The sequence below is a fragment of the Grus americana genome, chromosome 11 (genome assembly GCF_028858705.1).
Source record: "Grus americana isolate bGruAme1 chromosome 11, bGruAme1.mat, whole genome shotgun sequence".
In the NCBI taxonomy this organism is placed as follows: Eukaryota; Metazoa; Chordata; class Aves; order Gruiformes; family Gruidae; genus Grus; species Grus americana.
Window position 1 is genome coordinate 15587892 of NC_072862.1, and position 25409 is coordinate 15613300.

Consider the following 25409-nt stretch of genomic DNA (forward strand, 5'->3'; position numbering starts at 1 on the left):
TGTGTACCATAGCTGCATTGATCACCACAGTTAATGTCTCAAGCACTGTCCCAGATCTATAAGATCCCGGTGCAAATACAGCAGACCATAACTGCTGGATCAGATGGTCTGCAACTTCAAACTGCAGTCATGCTCTTACAGAAGCTTCAAAAAAGATGAAATGGTCAGAGCTGTCGTATGTTTCCAGGAAAATTAATCAAGACTGAAGCACTGATAAGAAGGCATTCCCTGGGCTACTTTCTACTTTTTCTCCCATATCAGTCTTCAAAAGACCACTGCAGATCTGTAGGAGACAAAGCAGACCTTGAAGAACTTTATTTTAAGAACAAACCTACCTGATGGAAGGTCTGATATCCATGCATGGTATTTTCCTTCCCTAACCCAATTCACTCAAATGTCAAAGCAAGCAAAGGAAATTCTCATGGGAACCTCAGAGTCAGTCAGTGGTGATGACATTCTCTGATAAAGAGCTGTAAATTATTACAGATTAAAAGATGCTGGCCGCAAGGGGAGGGTTAGAGCATGTAACCAAGTCCAAAGTGGGATTGGGGAAAAAAGCAACACAGATTTCTAGTTTTTAAAACATTTAAAAAAACAAACAAAAAAATTACTGCCTGTGTATAAATTTTCTTTTCACAGCTGCTGATTAATGACATTTCCTGACATTCAGTTCTGCAGTGATTACCAATATTTACTTGCTGTAGACATACATGAGCATTCTGAACACTTTGAAGCATTTTAATGCATACCAGTACTACAATCTAGAAGTTAGTTTTGAAATAGAGGCCCAGGGAACCTTTTACTGTGATAAAAATGCTAATTACACCCACTTATTGTAATAGCACAATTAACTTGTGCCACCAAAAGTATTTGAAGATATCTCTGGGAATAGAAGCTAGTGGAAATGGGGTAGTATTTAATTTTTTTTTACTTCATAAAAGCTCTTCTGTGCATTGAACACAAAGAAAACTGTGTTTATGGAAGAAGCACTAAACAGCATTTTTATACCTCACCGGAAATTCTTGGATATAAAAATGCCAGCATAATAGCTTTCAGTCTGTAGGACTTTTTATTATATCTCTGTACATTGTACACAGGACTTGATGTATATAGCTTCACTTGCTTTAGAATTCATCCTTTGACAAAGAACTGTATCCCAGAATCTAAATTTCCATACTTAAAACATTTGGATTCTGATGTGACCGCTATCTGAGAAGCATGAGCTTCCTATTCTTCCTACTGAATTTCTGCAAGGAACCTGAACCAGAGTAAAAAGTATGCCTACCAAGCACTTGGTTTATTTTTTTAAGGATGAATAAATTGAAATTGTTTGATCATATATGTAATAATAAAATTGTAACATCCATCATAAGCATTTCAGAAATACTTAGTCTAGGCTTTAGCTCAGTGGAGCTACCTCAATTTACTGCCCCCATAAGGGGAAATAAGGTTCTTGGACAGGTTGCCTTACTAGCATGTATCAGCCTCTTGGTCAGAAAATATTTCCAAAAAATCCCTGCTTCAAAAAAAGAAAGAAGAGGGAGATATATATATATATAGATATAGATATATATAAAATTACTTTTTTTACCAGCAATTGTAGAATTGAACTAAATGCCATAATTTAATATATATCTATGAGAAGGTGCAGATAATGCAAATGAAGAATCAACATATAGTACTTCAACACTGAAGAAAAGTATAAAGAGTAAAAACCACTCACTATTCATATTATAGGGAATCATGACCTGTAATGACTCAGAACACTTTTTTTTTTTAAATGAACTCTTCAATTCTGAAGAACCAGACAGTCATCTCAAAATATTAAATGAAATAAAAATTTGCTCTTTTTATACAAAGGAATGCTCCTGTTGGAAACTGAACAGAGCCAACATGGTAATGTATGCCTGAATCTGCTCACAGCTTGAAACTAATAGCCTGAAGGAGATGAACTCAATGGTGCATTAGATCCAGAGAATATATTCAGGTACACTTATGAGAAACAAATTTCACCAGGAAGAGCCAAAAAAGGTCCAAGTAGGTCAAATTATATGCCCCAATAAACAAATTCTCAATCACAAGCTTTTAAACAGTGGGAACTCAGGGGCCAGTCCAGTCTTTTTTTATTTCCTGCAGCAAAAAGTAATGTTTCTCCACATTCCAGATGTTACCATAAGAATGAGTTAAGGGCTTCTGTGCTTTATAGATGATTACCCATAATCCCAAGAGACTACCTCTATGCATTACTTCACCTGAATATTCTGATACACAGGCAATTTTCCTTCCCCCCCAATATATTCACTTGTATTGGCTTGCTATAGATGCACATCTGCTTAAAAGAAGTCATCAACCACTTTAAAATTGTTCCCTCCTTGTAATACTTTCATACTTTTAGAATTCTTTCTCCTTGGGAAAGAGTGCCTTTGGAAGCTTTCAACTAGAAGTCCAACTCTGTTTTTAAGCACCCATTAAGGTATTTTATTTTCTGAAGCATTATGTATTTGTAGGCTTTAGTGATGCTGAAGTAGTGATGTCTGATCCAAATGCGACCTACTTTTGAGGCCGAAAAGCTATGTTGAGACCGGCCTGTTGGAATGCTGTCCAGACCTCACCGTCTAGGGCCCACTGTACATGTGTCCCATCTCCAACCCTCCAAGCTAGCCCTTACAGCACTTCTAGGCTGTACAGCTGCACACGAACGTGTAGCAAGACAGTCTCTTATATCAGACTCCACAATCAAGAATCATCTGCCTGTCCCCTCACTCTTGACACCCCAAACGCCCTTTCCCATAGAATTGCACAGATCCAATGAAGCTTACTCACTTCTAGCCCATATCAAACTGCCGACTAGAGAAGTACAACTGGAAAGGTGACCAAGCCTAGGGAAAGGTGTGGAATTTGGGATCAGAGGACTCTGAACCAGAAGACTAGACGCTGGCTGGCATATATCACATACTTCAATCCCAACATTTTAGCCTAAGGGTATAGGCTAGTAGCTTAAGTGCTGACAATTACAGGACAAGCACTCCAACTATTGTGAAGCTGACTTTAGAATTAGCCCAGGATAAGCCTGTAAAGACTATTTCTCATTTTCTGCATATGATATCTTGCCAGGGATTTTCAGTTCTATAAATGCCATACTCTTTTCTAACAGTAAGTGAAGCACCTCAGAGTGTCAAAGCTAGGCTGAAGAGGTAGCTGTACGAACATTTTGCAGACATCCTCTTACAGGAAAGGTGAACAGATGCAGGGATTAGATGCCTTGTTTTAGTAGCAAAATTCTTCTGGGAATATTCCTAAATGGTATCAAACACTTAAATGACCTGACTTCTGGCTTTCACAGATGACTTTGTCCTGGACAAACACTGGATGAAAACAGGCTGGGGCATCAGGGGAAATGTTTTGTATCCTAAGACTATTCCAGTCCAGCTTCTTTCTGTCTGGATCCTAGTATGTTCCAGCCTAATGTTACTTGCTCAGAAACAGCACAGCTGGCCAATTAGCTCTGATATTTGGTGAGAAGGGAATGGGGAAGCATGCTCCATGCTGTTAGGGCACAGCGACACTGATTACAACCGTGTATATCTAGCCCTGGCTGTTCTGACACAGCTGGATGATAAGAACATTTAAGCTGTCCAGAAATATACTGTTTCTAACCTGGCAAGGTCCAAGCAGCAGGCACAGAGGAGCTAGGACACAAACTGTCTGTGAAAATCAACGAGTTACGGGATGGAGAAGATTATTTAGGTGGCACTTCCAATGCCAAGACACTAGAGGTGGCCAGGGAATCCGTCTCGGAAAATAGCACTCAGGCAGCTTTAGCTGAGGCAGAAGCACATATGGTTTGTTACAATGTTCCTTTCATTGCTATTTCCAGAGTTTTCTATGTGACTACACTAATTTATCCTGTTCCTTTGTCTGTGAGTTTTTTTGAGGGGAGAAAGATGGAAGAGGGAGGAGAAAGGTAGCTTGCAACTAAGCAGATCACAGTATTCTATTTTTAAATCTTTTCTTATAGCATCCGACCCAGTAGGGTCCTGAGTGGAGTTTTCAGACACTTTAAAATATGTGTGTACGTGTGAGTATGTGTATGAGTGTGTGTATATAGATGTGTATATATATACACATATAGATAAGTGTGTATAGTGACATTAATCAGCCTTAGTCAAAAGAATAAGAAGAGAAAGAGAAGAAACTGGAATTATTTTATTTTGATTGCAGTAAAACAGCTTTTGTTTGGATGTAACAGGTTCCTTTATTCAAGAATGCAACAGCTCCATTGTATTTTATTTGCCTGTTTTCTCAAGATTCCTTCTTTACACTCCCTCTAGTGTTCTTAAGTTCACTTGCATTTACTCACCCCTGCTGTATTCACTTAGTATTTCACACAACATTAAGTTGTTCATTTTCCTTAGCCTTTCCGTAACCTACAGGAGAATCACTGAAAGCTAGACTAACTTTTCTGAATACTTTTGTCTCTGCAATGATCGGAGACATACAGATTAACAGATGAAAGAGAGAGTAAAGTGTAAAATTAATTCTGAAACAGCATTTTGTACTTTGTTGGTAGGTAAAGGGGAGGACTCAGTGTTGAGAAAGGAGGAAGATTTTGTTTGCAACACTTTTAATGCAAGATTCATAGGAAAAGGACAAGGAGGCCAGTTGCCCTAAAACACCACTTACATGGATTTCTTCCTGCTACTCTCTCTAGTAAATACACAAACTCCCTTCAACACATACACACACTGATTACTTCAAGCATATAAAAGCAAGAAATTAATAAGAACTAGGTTTTCCTAGTCATCTCCCCATTTCATGGGATGCCCTGAAGGGACAGCAATAACAGGTAGTTTCTGTTCATCTCATGCTTATGTTTCAATAAAAGAAAGAGAACAAAAGAGGAGACTGGATTAATATGTTCTTTTGAAAAAGGAAATATTTTGAAAAGAGATAAGTAAATTCCCTCCAAAGCAATATTTCCAAGCAAATTTTTGTTTCTCCTTCATAACTGCAGTTTTAGTATTTAGTTTGCATTACCCATGGCCACCACTGAAGAACATAAAACACTTGAGCAAATGTGAAAATGAAGCAAAACTCTATTCCCAGGGTGGTTTTTTTTCTAAAGTATTAATTTAAAACTAAACCTTCTAGAAGCATGACATACTTAAAAGAAATAAAAAAAAAAAACCAAAGCAAAAAAACCCCACAAACCCCAAACCACCCAAATATCAAAGTGAAGCTGATGAGATTCTCCCACCTTGCCCCATCTTCATGAACATAAAAGTTTAAAAAAGAAAAAAAAAAACAGCTTTGCCACTAGTCATCTGTGATCTTCTATTCATTATATTGAATACTTGGCATCACTTGTATTAAGTGACAGATATTTGCTACAAACTCTTATTCTACAGATAATATACAAACAAAAATATTTTAATTGGATCAAAAGAACCATAATAAGAAAAAGAAAATAGATAAAAAGCTATTTGGGACCATAGATAAAACACTATTTGAGACCAAGCCATGAAAATGAGCAACTTTTACCTGCAAATCTGATGATTTACCACAAATGATAGAGAAGTATCATGAGTGCTCAGTCACTGCATAACAGAAAGTTCTGCTTCAAATCTGATGTTTCACAAGGATGTAAAATTAAAATTGGACATTTATGACAATTTTGTTAGCATATCACCCATTCAATCCACTTTAAAAGGCAGAATCCTCTCATTAGTGCTCCCCAAAACATCACAGTTGTCCCCTAGATGTTGACCCACCTTTATATACTGAAAATATTGATTCTGATCAGTCTATGCTTTTATACTGACATATTAATTGGCATGTTTTAAACATATAGAAAAAAATGGTTACTCAAGCTATTCAATTTCTGTTCAATGTCCATTTTTGATTTATAAAAGAAATGTAAATTTGAAGGTCATAAATTTTAAAATTGTGCTGTTACTCATGTTTGTTTCATTATTTTCTATGTAATTTACAATGTATAAATATCTGCTAAAGTTCAGTAATCTTGGATTATTTACTTGTAACATAAAGATATCGAGTCCTGATTCTTATACTGAATTGGCACATTCCAGCAACAGAAATTAGATGCACAACTAGTGTTTCTAACACAACAGTTTTGCTCCTAATTCCTCATTATATGCAATAAGCCTATATTAAACATTTTATCATACAGACTTACAGTGCTGTCAATATATGCTTCAGTCCATACTACATCGTGCTCTTGGTCAATAACTTTTGGTCGGCTAAGAACATGGAGATATTCCATGACATTCTCTTGAACATCAGCTAAGGTAGAGATCTGAGTAAAAAACCCTGTGAAAACACACAATTCAAAGTTATAAACCAGACAGAACAAATTAAAGAAGATTGCAACTTGAAGTATCATGTGTTTTATGTCTTTCATGTTTTCTGCTTGCTTATTTCCAAAGAAGAAATGCAAAAAAGGAACATTTCATAAGAAGCAGCCTCAAACAGCAATAATTGGTGTAAACAGAAGTCTGCAAAAACTTTGGCCAGTTTTGAAGGACTGGGTTCCCAATGTTGCTATGAACCACTGCACTGCACTAAACTCTACTTCCAGAAAACTTTTGTTGTTTAATGGTACAGAAGTTTGTGTTTGTTTTCTTTTATAAATGATGCATACTTTAAAAGTTATAACTGGTATTAACTTTGTCCAACAATGTCTCATCCAGTTTGTCCAGTTTCAAGAAACGTTGCAGATTAGAACCACAATAAAAAGACCAGTAGTTGCATATGCTCTAAAATGCTCAACATTATAGAATGTGATTAAACATCAGTTAATAGCAATATGGTATTTACAAATGGCAGATCACAGAAAATGTAGACTACAACTAGAATTGCTTGGCTTAGTAATCACAGCTCTGTTAATCCTTTAAAACATCTCCTACAACCTGACAGCATTGAGAACAGCAGAGGCCACAGCTATTTGAGCTGTCACCACTTCCTTTTCAGTGCTTGGATGTCAAGTATCTTTCTACATCACAAACTTGGCATCTGGAGCCCACATCACACAAGGGTGACGAAGGACTGACAACTTTCAAGGCTATAGTTTCATCAGGCCTTATTTAAATGCATCACTTCCCCTTCATATACTGTCCTTTTCTTTAATGAGAAAAGACCAATATGGAATTTTCATGAAAGAGGCCTTGCTACAATTTTAGTCTTTTGACAAGATCATGAGTTTTGTGGACCTGGAATATTAAGCTTCAGCAGAAAACATGGCAGCTGCTAAGAAATTGTGAGCTATGTTCATTGTAGACAGGGTAAATTTTGGCAAGACTGCAAGGGTGCTCTGTAGTCTGAATGTTAGAAGTTTCCGATTCAATATACCTGCCAATAATTCATGCAGTACAAAATTGATGTTTCTACATACATTTCATCTATGTATGAATTAAGACACAGGTAAGAACAGAATGTATAGGACAGATCTTTAAAATGAAATGAGTCATAGTAGTAGCTTAGTGCATATTTTCAACTTAAGAAAAAGCAGAGGTGGTGGGGTTTTTTGCAAAACTAATTTGATTATACTATGATTTCAAATATTCATAGTATAGTATTCAAATTCATAGTACAGTATTTATACTGTTCCAATATTCAATATTCTGCTTAAGGAATTTTATTTATTTGTGGTTTTTTTTTTTCTATTAAGTCCAGTATGCTGTGAGGATGTTAACTGACAACTACATATACTACCACAGTCTGACTCTTGCTTCAAAACAGAGCTATTTTTTTGTCTAAGGTTCTGAAAGCTTTTTCAGCCATAGAGTAAAATGATTGACATAAGTTTAATTAGGAAATCTGTACTTGACAAAACAGAATTCCATGTATATGGTGGGGAAAAAGAAAATTATAGTGTACTTTCATGAATTATTGGCTTAGAACACTTGTGGGAAAAAGCAACGTGTACATTACTGTTTCTGAAATGCTGCCTGCTCCAATTTTGGGACTGCTGAATCTCCCAAGTCAAAGTATGGGTTTCTTCCTAATTAGGGAGTAATTAGGGACACTTCACTATCTGGTCCTTTTACTTTGGAGTAAATGTCAATACATAGTAAAAATATTATTGTTTTCCAACATGAGCTATTCACATAGAGAACCTCATAAATGTATGTATGTATATATACACACACTGTGATTTATACGGTTTTTAAATCAAGGATTCAACACACTTCAGAACTGTGTGGATCACTCATTTTACAGGTGATGACATACATTTTCCTAAAGCAGTTCAGAGTGCCTGAATTTTGGTATGTCTCATTTCAGAAAGCTTAAAAGAGAACCAATATTCAGAGGCCAAATTCAGCACTGATCACGTTTCAAGTTACATACTCAAAAGCACAGGTCACTCAGAAATACAGAAAGACTGAACAGAAGCACAAATAGACTAATGAGCCTTTTGCCTTTCTTCCTCTGTCTTACACTAGTATACAATGGCTAGAAGTGTGGAATAAAACACTAAAAGGAAAGAGTACACAAACTCTGCTCATTCGTCTGTAGGAGATTTAAAACAGGGGACCTTCAGGTATGTTTATCTCTCCTTTTCCCAAACACGTACTTTCAGTTGTCCCCATGGACAATTTTTAGTTGTCCTTAAAAAGCAGACTTAGTCACTGTTCTGTTTCAGTGTTTTCTATGCAATCTTACATCACCACTCCAATACTATTTGTTGTGTTGAGCTCATGTACTTTGCAGTGCGTGTTATGCCAGTACTTGCACTTCTTTTACAACAGTGTGCAAAATTACAGTTGGAGCAGAGATCTGCTTGCACTGAGTAGTGTACAGGGAGCAACAGGACAACATCTGCACATAAACACTTTACATATATGTATAAGCATATTAAATAATGCCTGAAAAGTGAGAGTAGATTAACTACTTGAAAAAATTCGTATTGTATCTAAGGTGATGGCAAGGTCTTTTTTAATCAAGCAGTATTTCCTTACCCATACAGGTTAAAATCACAATTAGTTAACACTTTTTAATGTCATACTTCATTAAAATCAAAACCTTAAAGACTCATTTAAACACTCATTTAAGAAGCTCCTGGATGTCTATGCCTGGAATATTCTTTAATCACAGCCTATAAATTACCTTTGAGAAAATACTTTGCTTTAAAATGAGCATGCAATCTGATTGCCTCCTGAAATGTTTTTATGTCAGTTTTTCAAGTGAAAAAATTTAGCTAGATTACTCAAAAAAAAAAAAAAAAAAAGGAAAAAAAGAAACAGAAAAGAGAACCCAATCTGAAACACCTCAGTGTTGTGCCATACAGGTTTATACATGTTACAAGACTGATAATGCTGAATTTTTTTCTTTTCTTTTCCTTCATTTAGAAGAGATCCATCTGGACCAGGTACAGCCAACATGAGCAGACATACCCACTTGAGCACTTATTTGTAACTGTTCTTCACCTGGATGTGTATTACATTAGGTATTTCTCTTTGTAGTATTTCTGAGAATGCACGCTGTCATATTGCAACTTACACAGAACTCTCCAGGCAGCATGCTATAGACAAAGTATTAATTTCTTGTTGTAGTACTTGCAAACCATATCTCTAAACTACACAATAGAGAAAACAGTTTTAGACTAATTTCCTAAGACAAAAGAGATAGTGTGTAAGTCTGAATTAAATTCATATAAACTTAGCAAAGAAATAAAGGTCTCAAAGACAATTGAAAATTTCTCACTAACCCAAGACTGAAAGAAGTGACATTGAGCATCCTATTTGGAAGGAGCCAGATGGTAAATCAGCACATGTATAGTGGCATGCATGTAGTTGCAGGCTAGCCATGCAGTGCTCCTTGCCCAGTGAGTATGATAGCTAAAGTAGTCAAGGTTAGCAAGTGGAAGAAAAAGAGATTAGTGTGAAAAAAATCCTATTTTTTAATCATATCTGTGTTTCACAGATTTATTCATGTATCAGGCTGCAACAGTTGAAAAGTTGAAAGAAAGAGTGTGTTAGAGACTTTATTCCTTTTAATCAGGTTGCTTCAAATAACTGAGTTTAGTGAAATGTAAAAGATGCTGTTAAAGATGTGTAAAAGACAAGACTTAGATGAAGATGGTGTCATAAGACACAACCATATGGATTCTCTCTAGGGTTTTCATAAAGTGATGTCAGGGTTGGGTTTCATTTGTAATTTCTGGGAAGAGTTCCTTTCTTGCATTGAGGATTTTGTCTGTTTAATCTCCTTATAAATAAGGTTTGTGCTTCTGTAGCTCACATTAGAAAAATCTACAACGATTTATAGTTTCCTTAACTCATGTAATATGAACAATTACCTATCTTCTATGAATTTATGGTTCATCTATGAACTTTGTTTCTACAAAATTTATTTTCCTTATGTTTTAGCTGTCTTTACAAGAAAGTAAAAAGAATTTCAAAAGCTACGTGAATGATATTTCCCATATTTTTAATGCTTGTTCTAATATTTATTTTTCGATCCTCTCCAAATGGGAAAACTCTACCAAAAGTTACTATATTGTAGCTAAGGGCAGCATTAGGTAACATTCTCTTAGTTAATTTTCACTGTATGTTTAGACTTTTTGATGATTTACGTGTTTGTAGCTATGTGTAACAAATGCCAAACCTCACAAGACCTAGCTTCCTACACTGTTAAGTTTCTCTCTTATCTAGAGATCAGAGGTACCTCATGGATTTAAAAACCTTACTCTTCCTATACCAAGGTTTAACCAACAGATAAAAACGTGCTCTGAAGTTCCTGAGTACAGCTGCTGAGGCCACGTAAGCCATAGCAGCAAACCCGCGCTTAAATTTTTGCATTCTAACACCTGCTTCTCAGCTCCCTGGTGTGTGAATTATGCTGCCTTAGAGCTCCTTACAGTCAGCACTACTTTTTTTTTTCCTCCCCAGCAGGAAAAAAATCATGAAGGAAATGGGTAAGATTTGGTAATGACAAGCATGAGATATATATATAATAATATGGTTAAAGACAGACACTTATGCTCTGCAAGTGGGCTGCCTTTCCATATTACACAGTCCTTGCAATGTTTTCGGATGGCTTGTTTTTCTCTAAAATGTCCATCATTAGACTCATAACATTTTAAAATGCCTCCAATGGATTTATTTTTTTTTAAGTAGATTACAGTACTTTTCATTTTCTGGACACTGTGCAAAATAGATGCAATATTCTTGCAACTAATGTAACATCAGAATTAAAAAATCCTCTTTGGGTAGGGAATAAGGAGGGAATTCATTGTTTCTCTGCAGCTGTAAAACTCCCATGGAGAATACCCCCGCTGCCCCCCCCACCTAAGAGGCCTCTCAAGCAGGTGAACAGTATCTGTAACTGGCTGCCTGCCACCCCCCACAAGAGCCCACAGTGCAGGAGGTGCTGGGGTCACGCTAATACTGGGAATGGATGTGACTGGGGCTTCCTGTGTGCAACTCTCCTCTGCTAATACAATAGTCTATAAATGGCTACAGCTGGGGCACGATTTGCCTCAGGGCTGATCTGTCCTCTGCTGGCAGTTAGAGAGACACTATCAGACCTCCGATACGCAAAGCATTTTTCCCTACACTGCCTTCTCAGCCTCTGCTCCTTTCTACTGATGAATCCTCTCCTTTGTCTATTTTATAATACGCCAACCACACTTATGTTCTGTAATAAAATAAAAACCCAAAACACAACCAGAGGCTGTCAAATTACTAATGCAATAGAGAATTCTACTGAGAAAAAAAAAAAAAAGTTTAATCCTGGCTGATTTGTTAGTATGTATTGCATTAACTCCCATCTTTATATTTACACCTTTCTGCTGGATGTGACTGCTGAGGGAAAGGTAGTACCTGCTTACTTTAAAATCTAACAGATGCATGCTAAGCACTAGGAAAACTTTTACCTTTCTTCACTTCAGAATCTTAGTAAATCTTTATTCTTACCCTTTACGTGCACTTGCTATGATACAGTAGAGTAAATCACTGCAAATTTCACAAACCACTCTAGAGGGACTCTGGGGTTCTTGAATGTTTTAATGTATTTAAAATGGTTTGGTGTTTTGCTTCATTAAGCCAATTCCCTCTAGATATGCCCTACTTATACATAAAAATATAACAGAAAAACATGCTTGGGGTTTTTCAAGGTTTCACCGTCAGAATCTAGAAGCTAAAGAAGTTTTGCAAGGTGGTATGAATTTCCCCTGTGACCCATTTTGAAGGAAAGGGCTGCTGTCCACAGTCCAGCCAGCTGGAAACCCTGCAAACAGCCTTCATCTATGTTGTGCTTCCAAGGGGAAAATCACTGCAAGGAAAATTGATTTTAGGGTCATTGACCCTCAGTGACAACAACATACTTTGGCCCACCCATGCAAGTAGTAAACTGCAGTCCAGCCATTCAGCCAATCTTTAGACCAGCTTTACTACACTGCTCATTTGTTGTGCTGTAATCCTTCATTTTACTAAAAGAAAATGGGCAAGCTGTAGCTGAAAACTGTAATAAATCCTTACTGTCTGACATAATGACTTATGCTGTTTCCAACTTATTTTGAAAGTTATAAAAAAAATATTTAATCACTGATTAGAGGTAGAAGATTTTTGCACTGTAAGCTATCAGAGAGCAGGTATTGCAAATATTAAACTGAGAAAAAAATTATACAAGAAAGTCATTAATCTGTTTAGTTGACTCATATGAGTAAGATTCTGACTCAAAGCAACATGGCTCTGAAAAGAACAAAGTAGTGCTGAAGAATGACAAAGGTGACCACTTTTCCCCCTCTGGGAATAATGAAGACGTGGACCAGATGATCTGCTAAGGCAGTCTGTATTGCCTGGTCCTAATTTCTGAGTTGCTGTACTTAGATCTTTATGAATCTGTAGAGCTAGGCTAAAAAGCTAAAAGATTTTGTTGATTAAATTGTCTTCAAAAAGATGCTTCAAAGGATTCTTATACTATTATTTAAACTAAATTATGGTGTAATATTAGCTGATTAAGACAAGACTTCAAACTGAGTAATTTCCATCAGCTGGACATAACAGTAGTTAAAGAAATAATGACTAAATGGATAGCACCTGATGCAATTCATCATAATGTAATGTGGCACAACAGAAAAAAGAACTTTTTTTCTATCCAAGAGGAAAGGAAAAGGAAAACCTGAAGATTAATTAGGGGGGCTGGGGTTTTTTTCTGAATCATTCCTACTTATATTAGCATATCCTTTTACTGTAGCATCTTACATGTTTTAATGCTCGTTCCTTAGGAAATATAAAACTGTTTTTGGAATTACACTGTCAGTTCCTCAAGGGACAGGATGTCTGGTGTTTTCAATACCGTGCCTAAGTTAACAGCACTTGTACCCGATGTTCTTAGGAACCAAACTAACTCTGACTGAATAATAAAAGCTATAGCAGAACAAACATTTGAAATTAAAGTTTGTTCTCTGAAAAAAAATAAATCACATAGTTTAAAAGCTTCATACATATTTTAAGAAAAAAATTAATTTCTTTTTTTTTTTTCTTTTTAAATTGTATGTTACAAGATAAATAAGTCTTTTCTGGAAAAAAAAACAACCCATCCTCTCTGATTAGTTGTCAGTGACACCGTATCTGTAGAATGGTCAGATATGCAGGAAGGCTCAGTAATAGGGTTTTGCAAACAAGGCTGTCACAGTTGAAGGTTAACTAACCTTTGTTCGCACAGGCCATCCACTTCAGGTTATCAGCAAAAGCAGCTTCTCTTCCAATCAGATAGGTAAAAATACGAACCTGAAAGTACAATGCAAAAGATCAAGTCAATTAATACTGCATTTAAAACTTATACAGTGGAACTTCAGACACAGATGTATAATTCATATGGATAGACCCTTTTTAAGAAAGTATTGCTGGTAAAACAGCACAATAGATTAAAAAAAAAAAATATCTCTGCCAGTAATGTCTTCATGACAAAATGTGGGTTTTGTTCTATGTCACAGAATGGCTGATCTCTTTGGATGTTTTCAAAATCTGACATTTAACTCAAGTTACAGTTAAATGGTTAAAGTGAAAAAATTGCTATGGTGTGGAGGAAAAGGCACTTAATTAGCAAATACTTCTGCAGATAAAGGATGTGAAACACCAGGCAAGCAAATTCCTCTCAGTTTTCAAGGTTCATATGAGACAGTATCTTTGTCAACTTAGAGAGACGTACCCACAGGTGGCACTTGCGCTATCAAGTGATAAACAGTAGAATCATGTGCAGGGTTGCCACATTTCCCAGACAGAAATATCTGTGCAAAACGCAGTGCAGCTGGTCTATGCATGTGCATGCACACAGACACCTTCATCTAGAAATCCTAGAAAATTGCTGCTTTCCTTAAAATTCTGCCCAGATAAAATTTCTTGGCAGTAAGGAAGGGCATGCTTTGGAAACGTTGGATGCAGGGTAGGCCTTGATGCTAAATGATAACACTTGTTTGTCTGGACTCCACAGTTCCATGTTATAGTATTTATATCCAAAACTGGTTTTGAGCAGCTTCAGACAACTGCCATTTAGAAAGCAAAGGGAAATTTCCAGTGAAATATTTCTCTTTCCTATATCATTTTCTCAGTTCTTTCTTATCAAATACAGATGGGTTCAGGGTTGCGTTACTTTACAAGCCTTGAAAACAGGTGCAAATTTGTCCTCACAGTAGACTGATGACAACATTTTATACCTCATACCTTCTGCTCTCACACTATTCTATACATGGGAAACTACACCAAAGATAATTAAGTTGGTTTTAGCTAGATAAACAGGGAATAGAAAAGGAGCATGCTGTCCAGGGCTTCCTCTACCTCACTAATACAAGTTTGCATGGTACTCGTAGTCCCTCTGTTCAGGGTGGGTCTGTAACCGCCAATGTGCGTGTGCTGAAATCACTGTCCTGAGTCCCAGCACATTCCATCTAGAATCCCACACAGTTCCGTACCTTCTTCATTTACCATTTGATGCAGCTGGGTAACATGAAGCACAGTGAGCCTCACTTGATCCATCTAAGCTCCCAGTAAAAGATTGGCAATAGCACCTGACAGCTACAGATAAAGCCCATATTCTGCCTACTGTAGCCTTTGCTGCGCTAAGGCTTATGCCTCTCATTCCATGTGCCTAAACTTCCACAACCGTTTTCCCATTCCCTAATAATTTGTCCAGGCAAAAGAGGCCAAGTGCATGCTGGACCATATTAGCAAGAAGAATACAAGGTGATTATTCACCTCTATCCATTGTAACACCACATCTGGAGCACTGAGCTCAGTTTTGGATTAGCCCATACAAGTCAGACACTAACATAATGGAAAAGACAGATTCTTCTTGAAGGTGGACTCTAAGAGGACAATGCAGCAAGAGACAAAAGTCAGAAGAAGGTCCTAAACAATTCTGATTTGATATAAGGAAAAACATTTTTATCATGAAGGTGATAAAATATTAGAAAACATTCTCCAGAGATGCTGCAAAACCTGCATCCCGGGAGATATTCAGAATCTGACCAGACACGTTCCTGAGCTGCCCGATCTAACTTCACCTGCTCTGAGCAGGGGGTTGGACAAGATGATCTTCAGAGGTCCCTTCCAGTCTAAATGATTCTATGAAATTAGCAGTATTTTATACAAAAGATTAAAAATTTGACTGATTTTCTAATAAAATAACTTGTTCTACATTTTGTGGATTTTGAAGATAAATAGATTAAGTTGGGACTGGAAATTGACAATTTGTAGCTGCAAACATGGTGCTATGATTATGTATAAGAAAAAAAAGATTATTAACTCCATATTGTAACACTAAAAATTGTAACTAAACCCCACATCAGATCCTTTCATCTTTTTATTAGTATACTTAACAGAATCATCATTATCCAAACTTTTTTTACAGAAACTCTGTTATCATCATTAAAAAGCTGTACACAACAAAATATGCTCCAGAACATTTTATTCAATTGCTAATTGGGTCTCGCATTCACAAAATAGACAAGCTTAAATTATACAGAAAGCTAATTACACAGAAAGAAATGTCATGATGTGAGAAGTTTATGAAGGCCTCTAATTAATTTGCAATTTAAAAATAATCAAAGAATTAAATTTCTTATAGTTTTTTCAATTAGCACTTTTTCACTCACAGTGAGACAAAAGAAAATATTTGTAGAATATACCAACTTTCTATTTACCAACTTTATATTAAGTTCCCATAGAGTTTATTTTCACAGAAGTAGTTTTAAAATGTCTTTGAAAGTTTCCTTCTTTACTCTCAGTTGTGATACTATAGTCCCTCACTGCCCTTTTGTCCATTTTCTTAATGGCCAGATCCTGTTTCTAGGCATACATGCTGTTTTGCATTATTATCATGCCTAGAAACCAGATTTCAATCACAAAACTTTTCCCAGTCTTCAAACATAAAATGTACATAGGACTCAATCATGATTTAGGTTGTTTAAAAAGTATACACACTGATTGTGTAGTGTTGTTAACGTTAATTAGTTTGAATCAAATAGTATGCATAATCCTACTCTAAGATTTTTAAGAACACAGCATTAAACAAAAGAATGGTACTTTTATGCTTTGGTGTTTGCTATGAAAAGCATTAATAAAGAAAATCTTTATTCTCCAAGCACACGAGAAAGGGCACAGTGAGATTTATACCCTCAAAATACCACATAAATCACTGTCACAGTTTATCTTCCTGAAAATGATGCTCAAATATAGCCCATGATGAGACTGAATGCATCCGAGAGATTTATATTTAATGATCTGCTTTAATCTATAAAGAATCAAACTACACTGTGTTCCTAATAAAAGGAGACCAGCCTTATCTAAAAGGATGAGCAGTAAGCATGATAATAGGCATAGGCAGAAAACTAACTGCTTTAAACCCACAAAAAATAAAATTTCAACAAATCAGTATCATAGATCATCATGAGGAATGGGCTGCCTCTGTGATACTGTTGCAAGGATTTTCATGATTTTTCTCTGGGTACGTTTTATACATATAGTTTACTTGGTATCTGCAATTTTGCTAGAAAATATTTTAAATATCATAAAAAATACTGCTAATCATTTGGCATTACTTGAAAAAATAAAAATAAAACCTATAGAGAGCTAGCACTGAAGATGAGTGATCAAAGTTTATTAAGGGCTACTTTCTTTCCCTATCCCAATGAGTTGTGTATTGTTCTCTATGCACCTGTCACTGTGCGTGCTACATAAATAATGTTTACGTCAGGTGTCAACATGAAGTATAAAATCTTTTATAAAATGTAATAAGATAAACTATAATTTTAAAATACCATTTCTATACTGCTCATTACTTTATAGAATGACTTAGTATTCATAAAGAGCTTCATAAGAAAATAAACATGTAAGGTCACAGGAAGGTATTTCAGTTAAAAATAATGTCAGTGATAAAGTTTTTCTTTTACATTGACCGTAAAGATGCATTAATAGGTATTATGAATATTGTTTAATACTCCATTCAGAGTAGTGAGAAAAATCTTCAAAATCAGCTCTGATTGGCAAAAAACTCTGATCATAGCTCTACTTCTAGAAGTTTCATTTGATCAGTTCATTGAACCCACCAGTGCAAACTTAATTCACGGTGAGCTTGCAGTGGGAAACACTTGTGAGTGCCTAAGCATTCACTGTAGAAGTAATTTTACAAAACAAATGCTTGCCATATTATTTTCTGCTTTCAGAGATCACAGCAATGAATTAGGTAATAAATGATTAGAATTGAAACTTGCCTGAATAAGTCTGCATTCTAAATCCCATTTTTCAAAACAAACTTGGATCTACATACCTTTTATATTAGTTTTAGTCTTCCGGATAAGTATTCTATGTAATAATTCTAAATATGCTGGTACCATCCATGGTATGACACCAATAAACAGGGACAAAGTTACTGTGATCATATACCTGTTTTCTTCATCTACATAAAAATATAACTAAGTCAATATTATAGGAGTACTACATTAATTTACCAGGATAAGTTCAAATTACTTCAACTTCTGCATGTGGACAAGACCTATGCATGCTGCAAAATGACACACCGTGTCATGGCTACCAGTGAAATTGTCATCATAAATTGACTAGACATTAGGTACCAGATTTAATATCCACCCATATTCTCAGATACCATGTAAGATAAATGTTGTTAAGTAAAAACTGTTAATAGTGACCACCAAATTTTCTTCTTTGTATATCTGAAGTATCTGAATGGAAAGCATGTCACAACAGTTCTGCTCTCCAAAATGATTGCATGAAATGTCTATTTTATTCAAACAATCCAGATATAGCTCTAATATCGTATAATCTACTGATAAATACATATAGTACTGAGGCATATGATTGAAATCTCTAGAAATTATAATGGCTGAGGAAGTATAAAGTGTGTCTTATTCTATGGTTTGTACTGGACCTTAAAGATAATAACTCAATAGAAACTATGAGCTTTAATAAGTGTATACACTATGTACATGCAAATACACTGATACACCTATATCAATATCTTATGGTACAACACTTAATGTTAGGACACTAAAAATTCTTTTTAATCCATACGAAGAGAACATTTTAGTCAAGGCAGACTGAATAAATTCAAAGTTGTTATGGGCCAGTCCCAGAAGATGCAGTAACAACATTTACATAGTCTACATGCTCTGGTTAACTGAGTATAAGCCAAATGAGAAAAACACCTTTCAATATCCAAGTGCTGTGACTGAATCAAGAGACCATTTTCATCTGAGAAGGAATCTGCATCAGAGGGTATAAGTACGTCTCTGGCAAAACACATATGACAGAAAGAGAACCCTTCAGTTCTGGATAATTTTGAAAGCTTTGTAAGATATTTGAGAGAGATACCTGAACCAAAATACTTGCAGTGTCTGACCTGTAAAATATGATATCAACTATATTAAGGCTTAACTTGAACTGTTAGCTGTGGAGAAAGAAAATATTCTCAGGCAGAGGAACTACTTTTGAATTGTTATATACTATCTACAAAACTGAAAATTGTAGATGTTATGAGAATCACTGAATGCAAAGCAAAGCTTATTCCAAGAGAAAAAAATTTAATCTTTGGAACTATACTTGCTATTCCTGCACAGTATATAGCTCCTACAGACGTGCCACAGACTACTATTTCTTTAAGCCAACGTTCACAGAAAATGGAGTGAGAGCTCCACAGTGACATTACAGAAACTGAAGGACAGTGGAACTAGAATCTTTAATAGAGCTTGTGACTTTCTCACTTCATATTTTTCTAAAGCGGGTGTTGAATGGCAAAGAATACCACTTGAGATTGATGTATTTTAATTATCTTTAAAACAGCAGCTGTGGAAACCTCCCATATATTACCTTGTTATTAGGTCTCATTCCTGACCTAGAAGGATCAACCTCTGGGAAAGAGCACTCAATGCAGTTACTACTCTTACTAAAAGATTGCTGCATAAGCTCAAATGATTCTGAACCATAGAATCATATTCATATTAAGCAACAGACTAATTTCAACAGTGTATTTTAGGACAGTCAGCTTCTATGTGCAAGATTGTGAATTCTGGTCCAAACCACTAGTCCACAGTGAGCTAGTGAGAAGCAGCACAACATGTCAGCAGTTGTCACAAGTTGTGTTGGTAACTACTCCCATGTACACAGCAGAATTAAATAATATTAAGGCACTGAACCACCCAACTCAGTAATTCAGACAAAACTGAACAAAAATCTTACACTGAGTAAAATACTTAAATCAACAGTAAATATTTAATTGCATATATTATCATTATTTTTAACTTGCTTTCTCTCTGGTTTTCCAGTCTCTTTGTTTTACACTCTTGTTGCCTTACCTAAGCACAGATCATGGTTTGGATTACACAGGTGGTTTGCCCTCTATTCTTTGTTGCATCCCCTCAACTTTTGAAAAAAAAGAGAGCACTGTTAATAAGTTTCTTGCTTTTACAGCTAGGGAATATTCTGAAGCTTGAAACTTTAAACTCTGGACAGACGGCTTATATAAAATCTCAGAGATGCATAAACTCAACCATTAGTAAGGAAACCTAAGAATGATGATTTAAATGACAGCTATTTCAGTGTTAACCACTTCATCTGAAATATCCACTTAACAGTTTCATCCATTATGCATGGACTAATCTGCAGTCCCTGAACTGTCCTCACCTCTGAAACTTCATTTAACTAGCAGCATAGCAAAGAGAATAGGGACCTTCTTTTATCTACGTTAAGCAAGACAAGTCAATCTGCAAGATTCTACACACTGGAACTGTGAAGTCATAGCTTCATGCCAAACAGCTGGTAAAATAGTATTTCCAGAAACTTAAAATACAGTGTGGGAGGGGAAATGGGACTTCTGCTTGCAGCTGACAGTGCAGACCTCTGTTTGCAGCTGCAAACTATTTCATGGACACCTTCAGCAAAATAGTCTTTCCTTTCTGGCTCAGCAAGAAATAAAAATAGTCCTGTGGCAAGAGCTATGGAATTTAAGTTATAAGTGGGATATAAGGATAAAATTCAAGTTCCCATAGTTATAAGTTATGGTGGTCCAGGAACGACGCAGCTAGTGTCTGTGTAGACGAGTGAATTGATTGACTGAGAACAATGGATCAATGTGAGACTAAGCAATTGCCTGAATTCCTAACTAGCATCACCACAAAGAATTGGCTTAATTGTTACAGGATCTCTCAAGGTGGGAATTTGGGACAGCCCCGGAGGTTTTCCCAGGCAACTCATGCTATGACTAGACCACCTCATAGGCACTATTTGTATACTTCAAATTGTTAATTAGCTACTTGGTTGGAGAATCTAGCCATCCCAGAGACTTCTTCAGGCAATTCCTGCTGTAGAATTGACCAAACTGTATAGAGAAAAGATACTCGCATAGTATCATAGCAGAAAGTCTGAGGAACAGTCACATAGGAGAGTCTTTTGAACATACTTAAGATAGCTAGGAAATGGTTTGCACATAATTTAATATAATAAATAGCAATGATGCATTCCTGTGCTGGAGTAGTGATATACAACCCCAGGCCAGCTGGATCTAAAGATTCAGTAGAACAGCAATTCAGAGCATCTCACCCAATACAGCTGAAGACACTGTTGCAAGGACGTTTATCATCTAGACAGCACATGACCATCCTGTTCAAGATGCTGGATTCCCCACTTGAGTATTACCCTATCCAAAGACGCTCCTCCAAATGGTTTAAACATTCTGGTCTTTGCAACAGTCTCAATGGTGCACTGATCAAAGCACTTTAATTTTCATTTGATCAACAGCTAAGAAAATGACAGTAGGAGCAGATGTGACCAGAGCTGGTCTAGATTTGATTTACATGCTGTAATTCAAGATTCACAAAAGCAATTGTCTAATTGCCTGAATTTTGTGAACCTAACGATGAAAACAGTTGCCATTTATTCTGGTGTCTTGCACTTGTTAATAGAACTTTGCAAAAAGAAAAATCACTGGTGTCCCTTAACATATTTTAACTTGTGCTGCATACTGTCATCTGAAAAGTGAAGATGGGCATCCAGGAAAAAGGCAACTCATTTTTGTATTCACATTTCTTTTCCTACTCTGCCTAAACATATTCAGATGTTATCTAAAAAGCACTGAACATTTACACACGTTAGTATATATAAAAAAGTGTTTGTTTATGTTTGATTAAAAGCAGAGTAGAATGATTAATAATTTTTATTAAGAACTGGTGTCACTCCTCTAAATACAACCCCAGAGCTACATTCTCAAAGTCTATTGCTGACAAAAAGCAAAGTTCTGGTTCACTCCCTTTGAATATGATTAAGACAGCACAAGAAGAATACAGGGAAACTTAACAGAGCTTAAGGTGAAAAGAAAAATCTTCATTTTTAAATTCTCATATGCATCCCTTCCAGGCAGATCCAGTTTTCTATTCAGAAAAATAGCATTAGGGAGGTTCCCCATTCTTTGAAAGTCTACCAAGAGGTAAAAAAATAAAATAGGGTGGGGGGAAAGCAAACATTAACTTTACAAGCTGTAATTTTTGGTGGCAGAATTGACAATTACATCACATTCTAATTTGCCAGGGTTAACTTCTGATTCTATTCTTTTGCTATTTCAGTTTTATGTTGCAAATTATTTGTCTCTTCAAACCAGCTTCTCTTTCTGTTGATTATGAATTTTTCATGCTCCATTTCTTTTTACCCTTTGTCATAGTGGAAATATTCTTAAAATTAGTTACCCAGGATAAACTTATAAACTCTTCATCCTTTAAGCCTCAATAGTCGACTTCTCTTCCTTGGGGTCCTGCTGCTTTATAACTTTCTGATGTCTTTTTTAGGTTCAAACTCCAAAAGTAACCAATCCAAACTTACTTCCAAATTTAGAAAAAGCTTGAGGTTTTATTTATGCTTCCACTGCTTCCCTCCCAACATTACATTGTGCCTGCTGCCACTTCAAGATTGGTCTTCAATATCACTCCTCCTTACATCATCTCATCCTCCTATTCCTCTCTCACCAGCATCCTTTAGTACAGCTCTACCTCAGAAGACATCAATGGAAAAAGGGGAAATTGATGCTGCATTTGGTCCCTGTGCTAAGGAGATGGCATTACCCCACCACACTTTCCTGTGAGGAACAGTCTGGATGCAATCATAAAGGTTTTTGAGAGTCCTACTGGATCCATACATCAAGATCAGTAAGATTCACATTCAAAAAAATCCGAGCAGGTCACATGTCTTTGCACAAGGAACTTTTCCAAATCTGAAAAGGGAAAAATGTTGAGTTTGTAAAATGTATTGATTTTTGAGATGTGTTATGGCTTCTAACTTCAATCTACAGACACAAAGCAATCCAAAAATTATACACAAATTGCAAGTGTACACCATTGTATCTGGTTGTTGCAAAGGGCATAACCTAGAGGGCAATGAACAGGCATGGGGAAAAAAACAGTAGAAATACAAGGTCACTCTAGAAACTTCACCTTATCTCTGTCTCTGTAGGTTTTTTTTAATTTTAGTTCTTTTTTATTATGAAGTGGTGAAAAAAATAGTTAAGGATGTAATTGTATTACATTAGTTGCAGTATTTGTATTAGTTAGCAGGAATTTCCATGAAGACAACGAGCACACAAAAATTTATTGATGAGGGCTACAAAGCCCTGTGATACAACACAAGATAGCACTACAACAATATCTTCTACCCTATTAGAGACCTTCACCCTATATGGTGCTGAAAGACTAAACTTATGCTGCACTCAGTGCAAGGAAGCCATGAAATTGAAAACATTACCTCATGAAATTGAATCCTTAAACATTAAGTTACTCAGTAAAAAGTTCTTCATTGTTCATTTTCGTCCTGTAGTATTTAAAATACCTCTTTTGGAGAAGTTTGCATTTACACATTTCTTCAGGTTTTCTCCTTCCTGCAATTGCACACTGTACCCAGACAGCCTTGTAACAGTGTTTTCTGTTACAGTGATTTCTGTTACAGTGATAACCGAAAGACTGTGCATTGTACCCTAAATACTGATGGGACAGTTAACAGAAACAAACCCCAAATAATTGTTGTAAGCAAAAACAGTAACAAAGAAAAACACTTAATCTGCCTGGGGATCATCAAGCAGCTGAGCCCTGCTTTCGCAAACATCTGCATCCCCAACAGATCTTTGTATAGACCTATCTCAGAAAATACGTGCAAGAGAAAAGGAAACTGATGCTGCAGTTAATCCCTTGTGGTCAGGGGACAGCATTACTATGTCACACTTGCCTGTGAGGAGCATTTCTAGATCCACCCTGTAACTCTAGGGCTGCTGAGGGTCACTTTTAGAAAGTTCAAACAAGCTACATGTTTTACATGAGACATCGAGTAAGAATATTTCTTCTAGCACTGAAAGTGTGTTGACATCTTTTGTTGATTTACAGAAAATTATAATGCAACTAGATTTTTGAAGAATAATTTCCTACTGTCAAAATTCACCCAATATATTAGGAATATTATTAGCAGAGGAAGATGAGATTACACTATTGTACACTGTGCAAGGATAGAGCAGGTGATGAGAAAGTGTGCAACATCATATTAGCACAAGGCTTATTGCTTCCCTAAAGGAGTTTGATGGGTGACATGGCTCTGAAAGGAACAAGACATCTCAGGTCTTTTACATGAGACACAAGTTCTAGCTGCTTTATACACCCCAAATTATTGGTCACAGAACTGCGTAAGATCAGTTCCCTCACAGGCAGAGGAGCTTCAAATGGCACAGTACTAAAGAATTATGTGTAAAGATTTTGGCATTTAACAACAAAACAAAAAAACACAAAATAGGTCTAAGAGCACCTAATACTTTCTAGCTTATCTTTCCTGCTTAGTGTGCAGCATGTACTCATGATGTTAAATAAGCAACCAATAATGTACAAAGAGTAATACAACAGTATATATCTTGAATGTACTAAATTCTTCTTAGCCGTTTAACAGTTAATTAAGCAAAGAAAATTTTCATACATTTTGAGAATATTAAACTTGTGGGCTGAGACTGTGTCTAGAAAATGACATCCCAGAGACTACTTTTCAAAAAGTTATGATTACTTGGGGGAAAAAAAAAATAATTACCAAAACCCAACTTGTTACCTTTGCTGTAACTTTTATTTTCAGCACAAGCTATGATATTTCTCTCACCTTTACTTTGAGACCAATGGGTTGTGTTATAAATATTTCAGATATATCTATAGAATGCCAATAAAATCCTTATACAGCACCTCCAAATATTGTGTATACACTACACACTTTTACTGAAGAACTATTTTAGAAATATTTTACTGAATTTTAGAAAATTGTATTTATTCTACTTCTTATATACTTCCACTGCTAAAACCAGCCATGGTACAATGAGTTCAACTATATGGAAAGGAAAATTTTAATTCATATTTTTATAACTTTCAAAAATTACCTGACATCAGTTTTTTATCATAACAATGTTACTATTTCAAAGTAAAATATGATACTATTTATAGGAGCTAGGAAGAAGTTCTGTGCTCTCATCTGAAAAGCTAAAGAAATTTTTGTTTCCAGTCCTGATATGCAAGATTCTAGATGAGTCATTACAAACCATTAACAGCCAAGTCTAGATGAACTACTTAAGGAGAATTCAACTATACCTATTATTGCCTTTCTTCAAAATGCTGGTGGATTTCCTGAAATGTAGAACAGATATTTTCTTCCTTAAATGCAAATTAGCAGCCTAAACAAATTACTTTGAACAGAGAGGAGGGGAAGGGATTAGAGCGGAAACCATGACATAACCAACTTTCTTGGATCTAACTGAAGCTTCTGAGTAAAAAGCAGGATCATACAATTTCTGCTACTACACTACTTAGCTTTCTTGTATATGAACTAATATTTTTTGCAAGAATCCATAAGGAAAGATCAAAATCAGACTAAATT

General features: G+C 35.9%; 1 protein-coding gene across 3 annotated transcripts in view; it reads right to left on the bottom strand.

Annotated features, from left to right (window-relative positions):
* Positions 1-25409, bottom strand: part of CACNA2D3 (calcium voltage-gated channel auxiliary subunit alpha2delta 3) — a 460032-nt gene that overhangs the window by 152991 nt on the left and 281632 nt on the right. For all 3 annotated transcript variants that reach the window (XR_008578815.1, XM_054838171.1, XM_054838172.1), the window contains 2 exons: positions 13676-13754; positions 6197-6330 (listed from right to left, as the gene is read on the bottom strand). Coding sequence is in view for 2 of the 3 variants with exons in the window: in XM_054838171.1 (XP_054694146.1) it covers positions 6197-6330; positions 13676-13754 (213 nt within the window). In the remaining variant the exon portion in view is untranslated. The remainder of the gene's footprint in view (positions 1-6196; positions 6331-13675; positions 13755-25409) is intronic.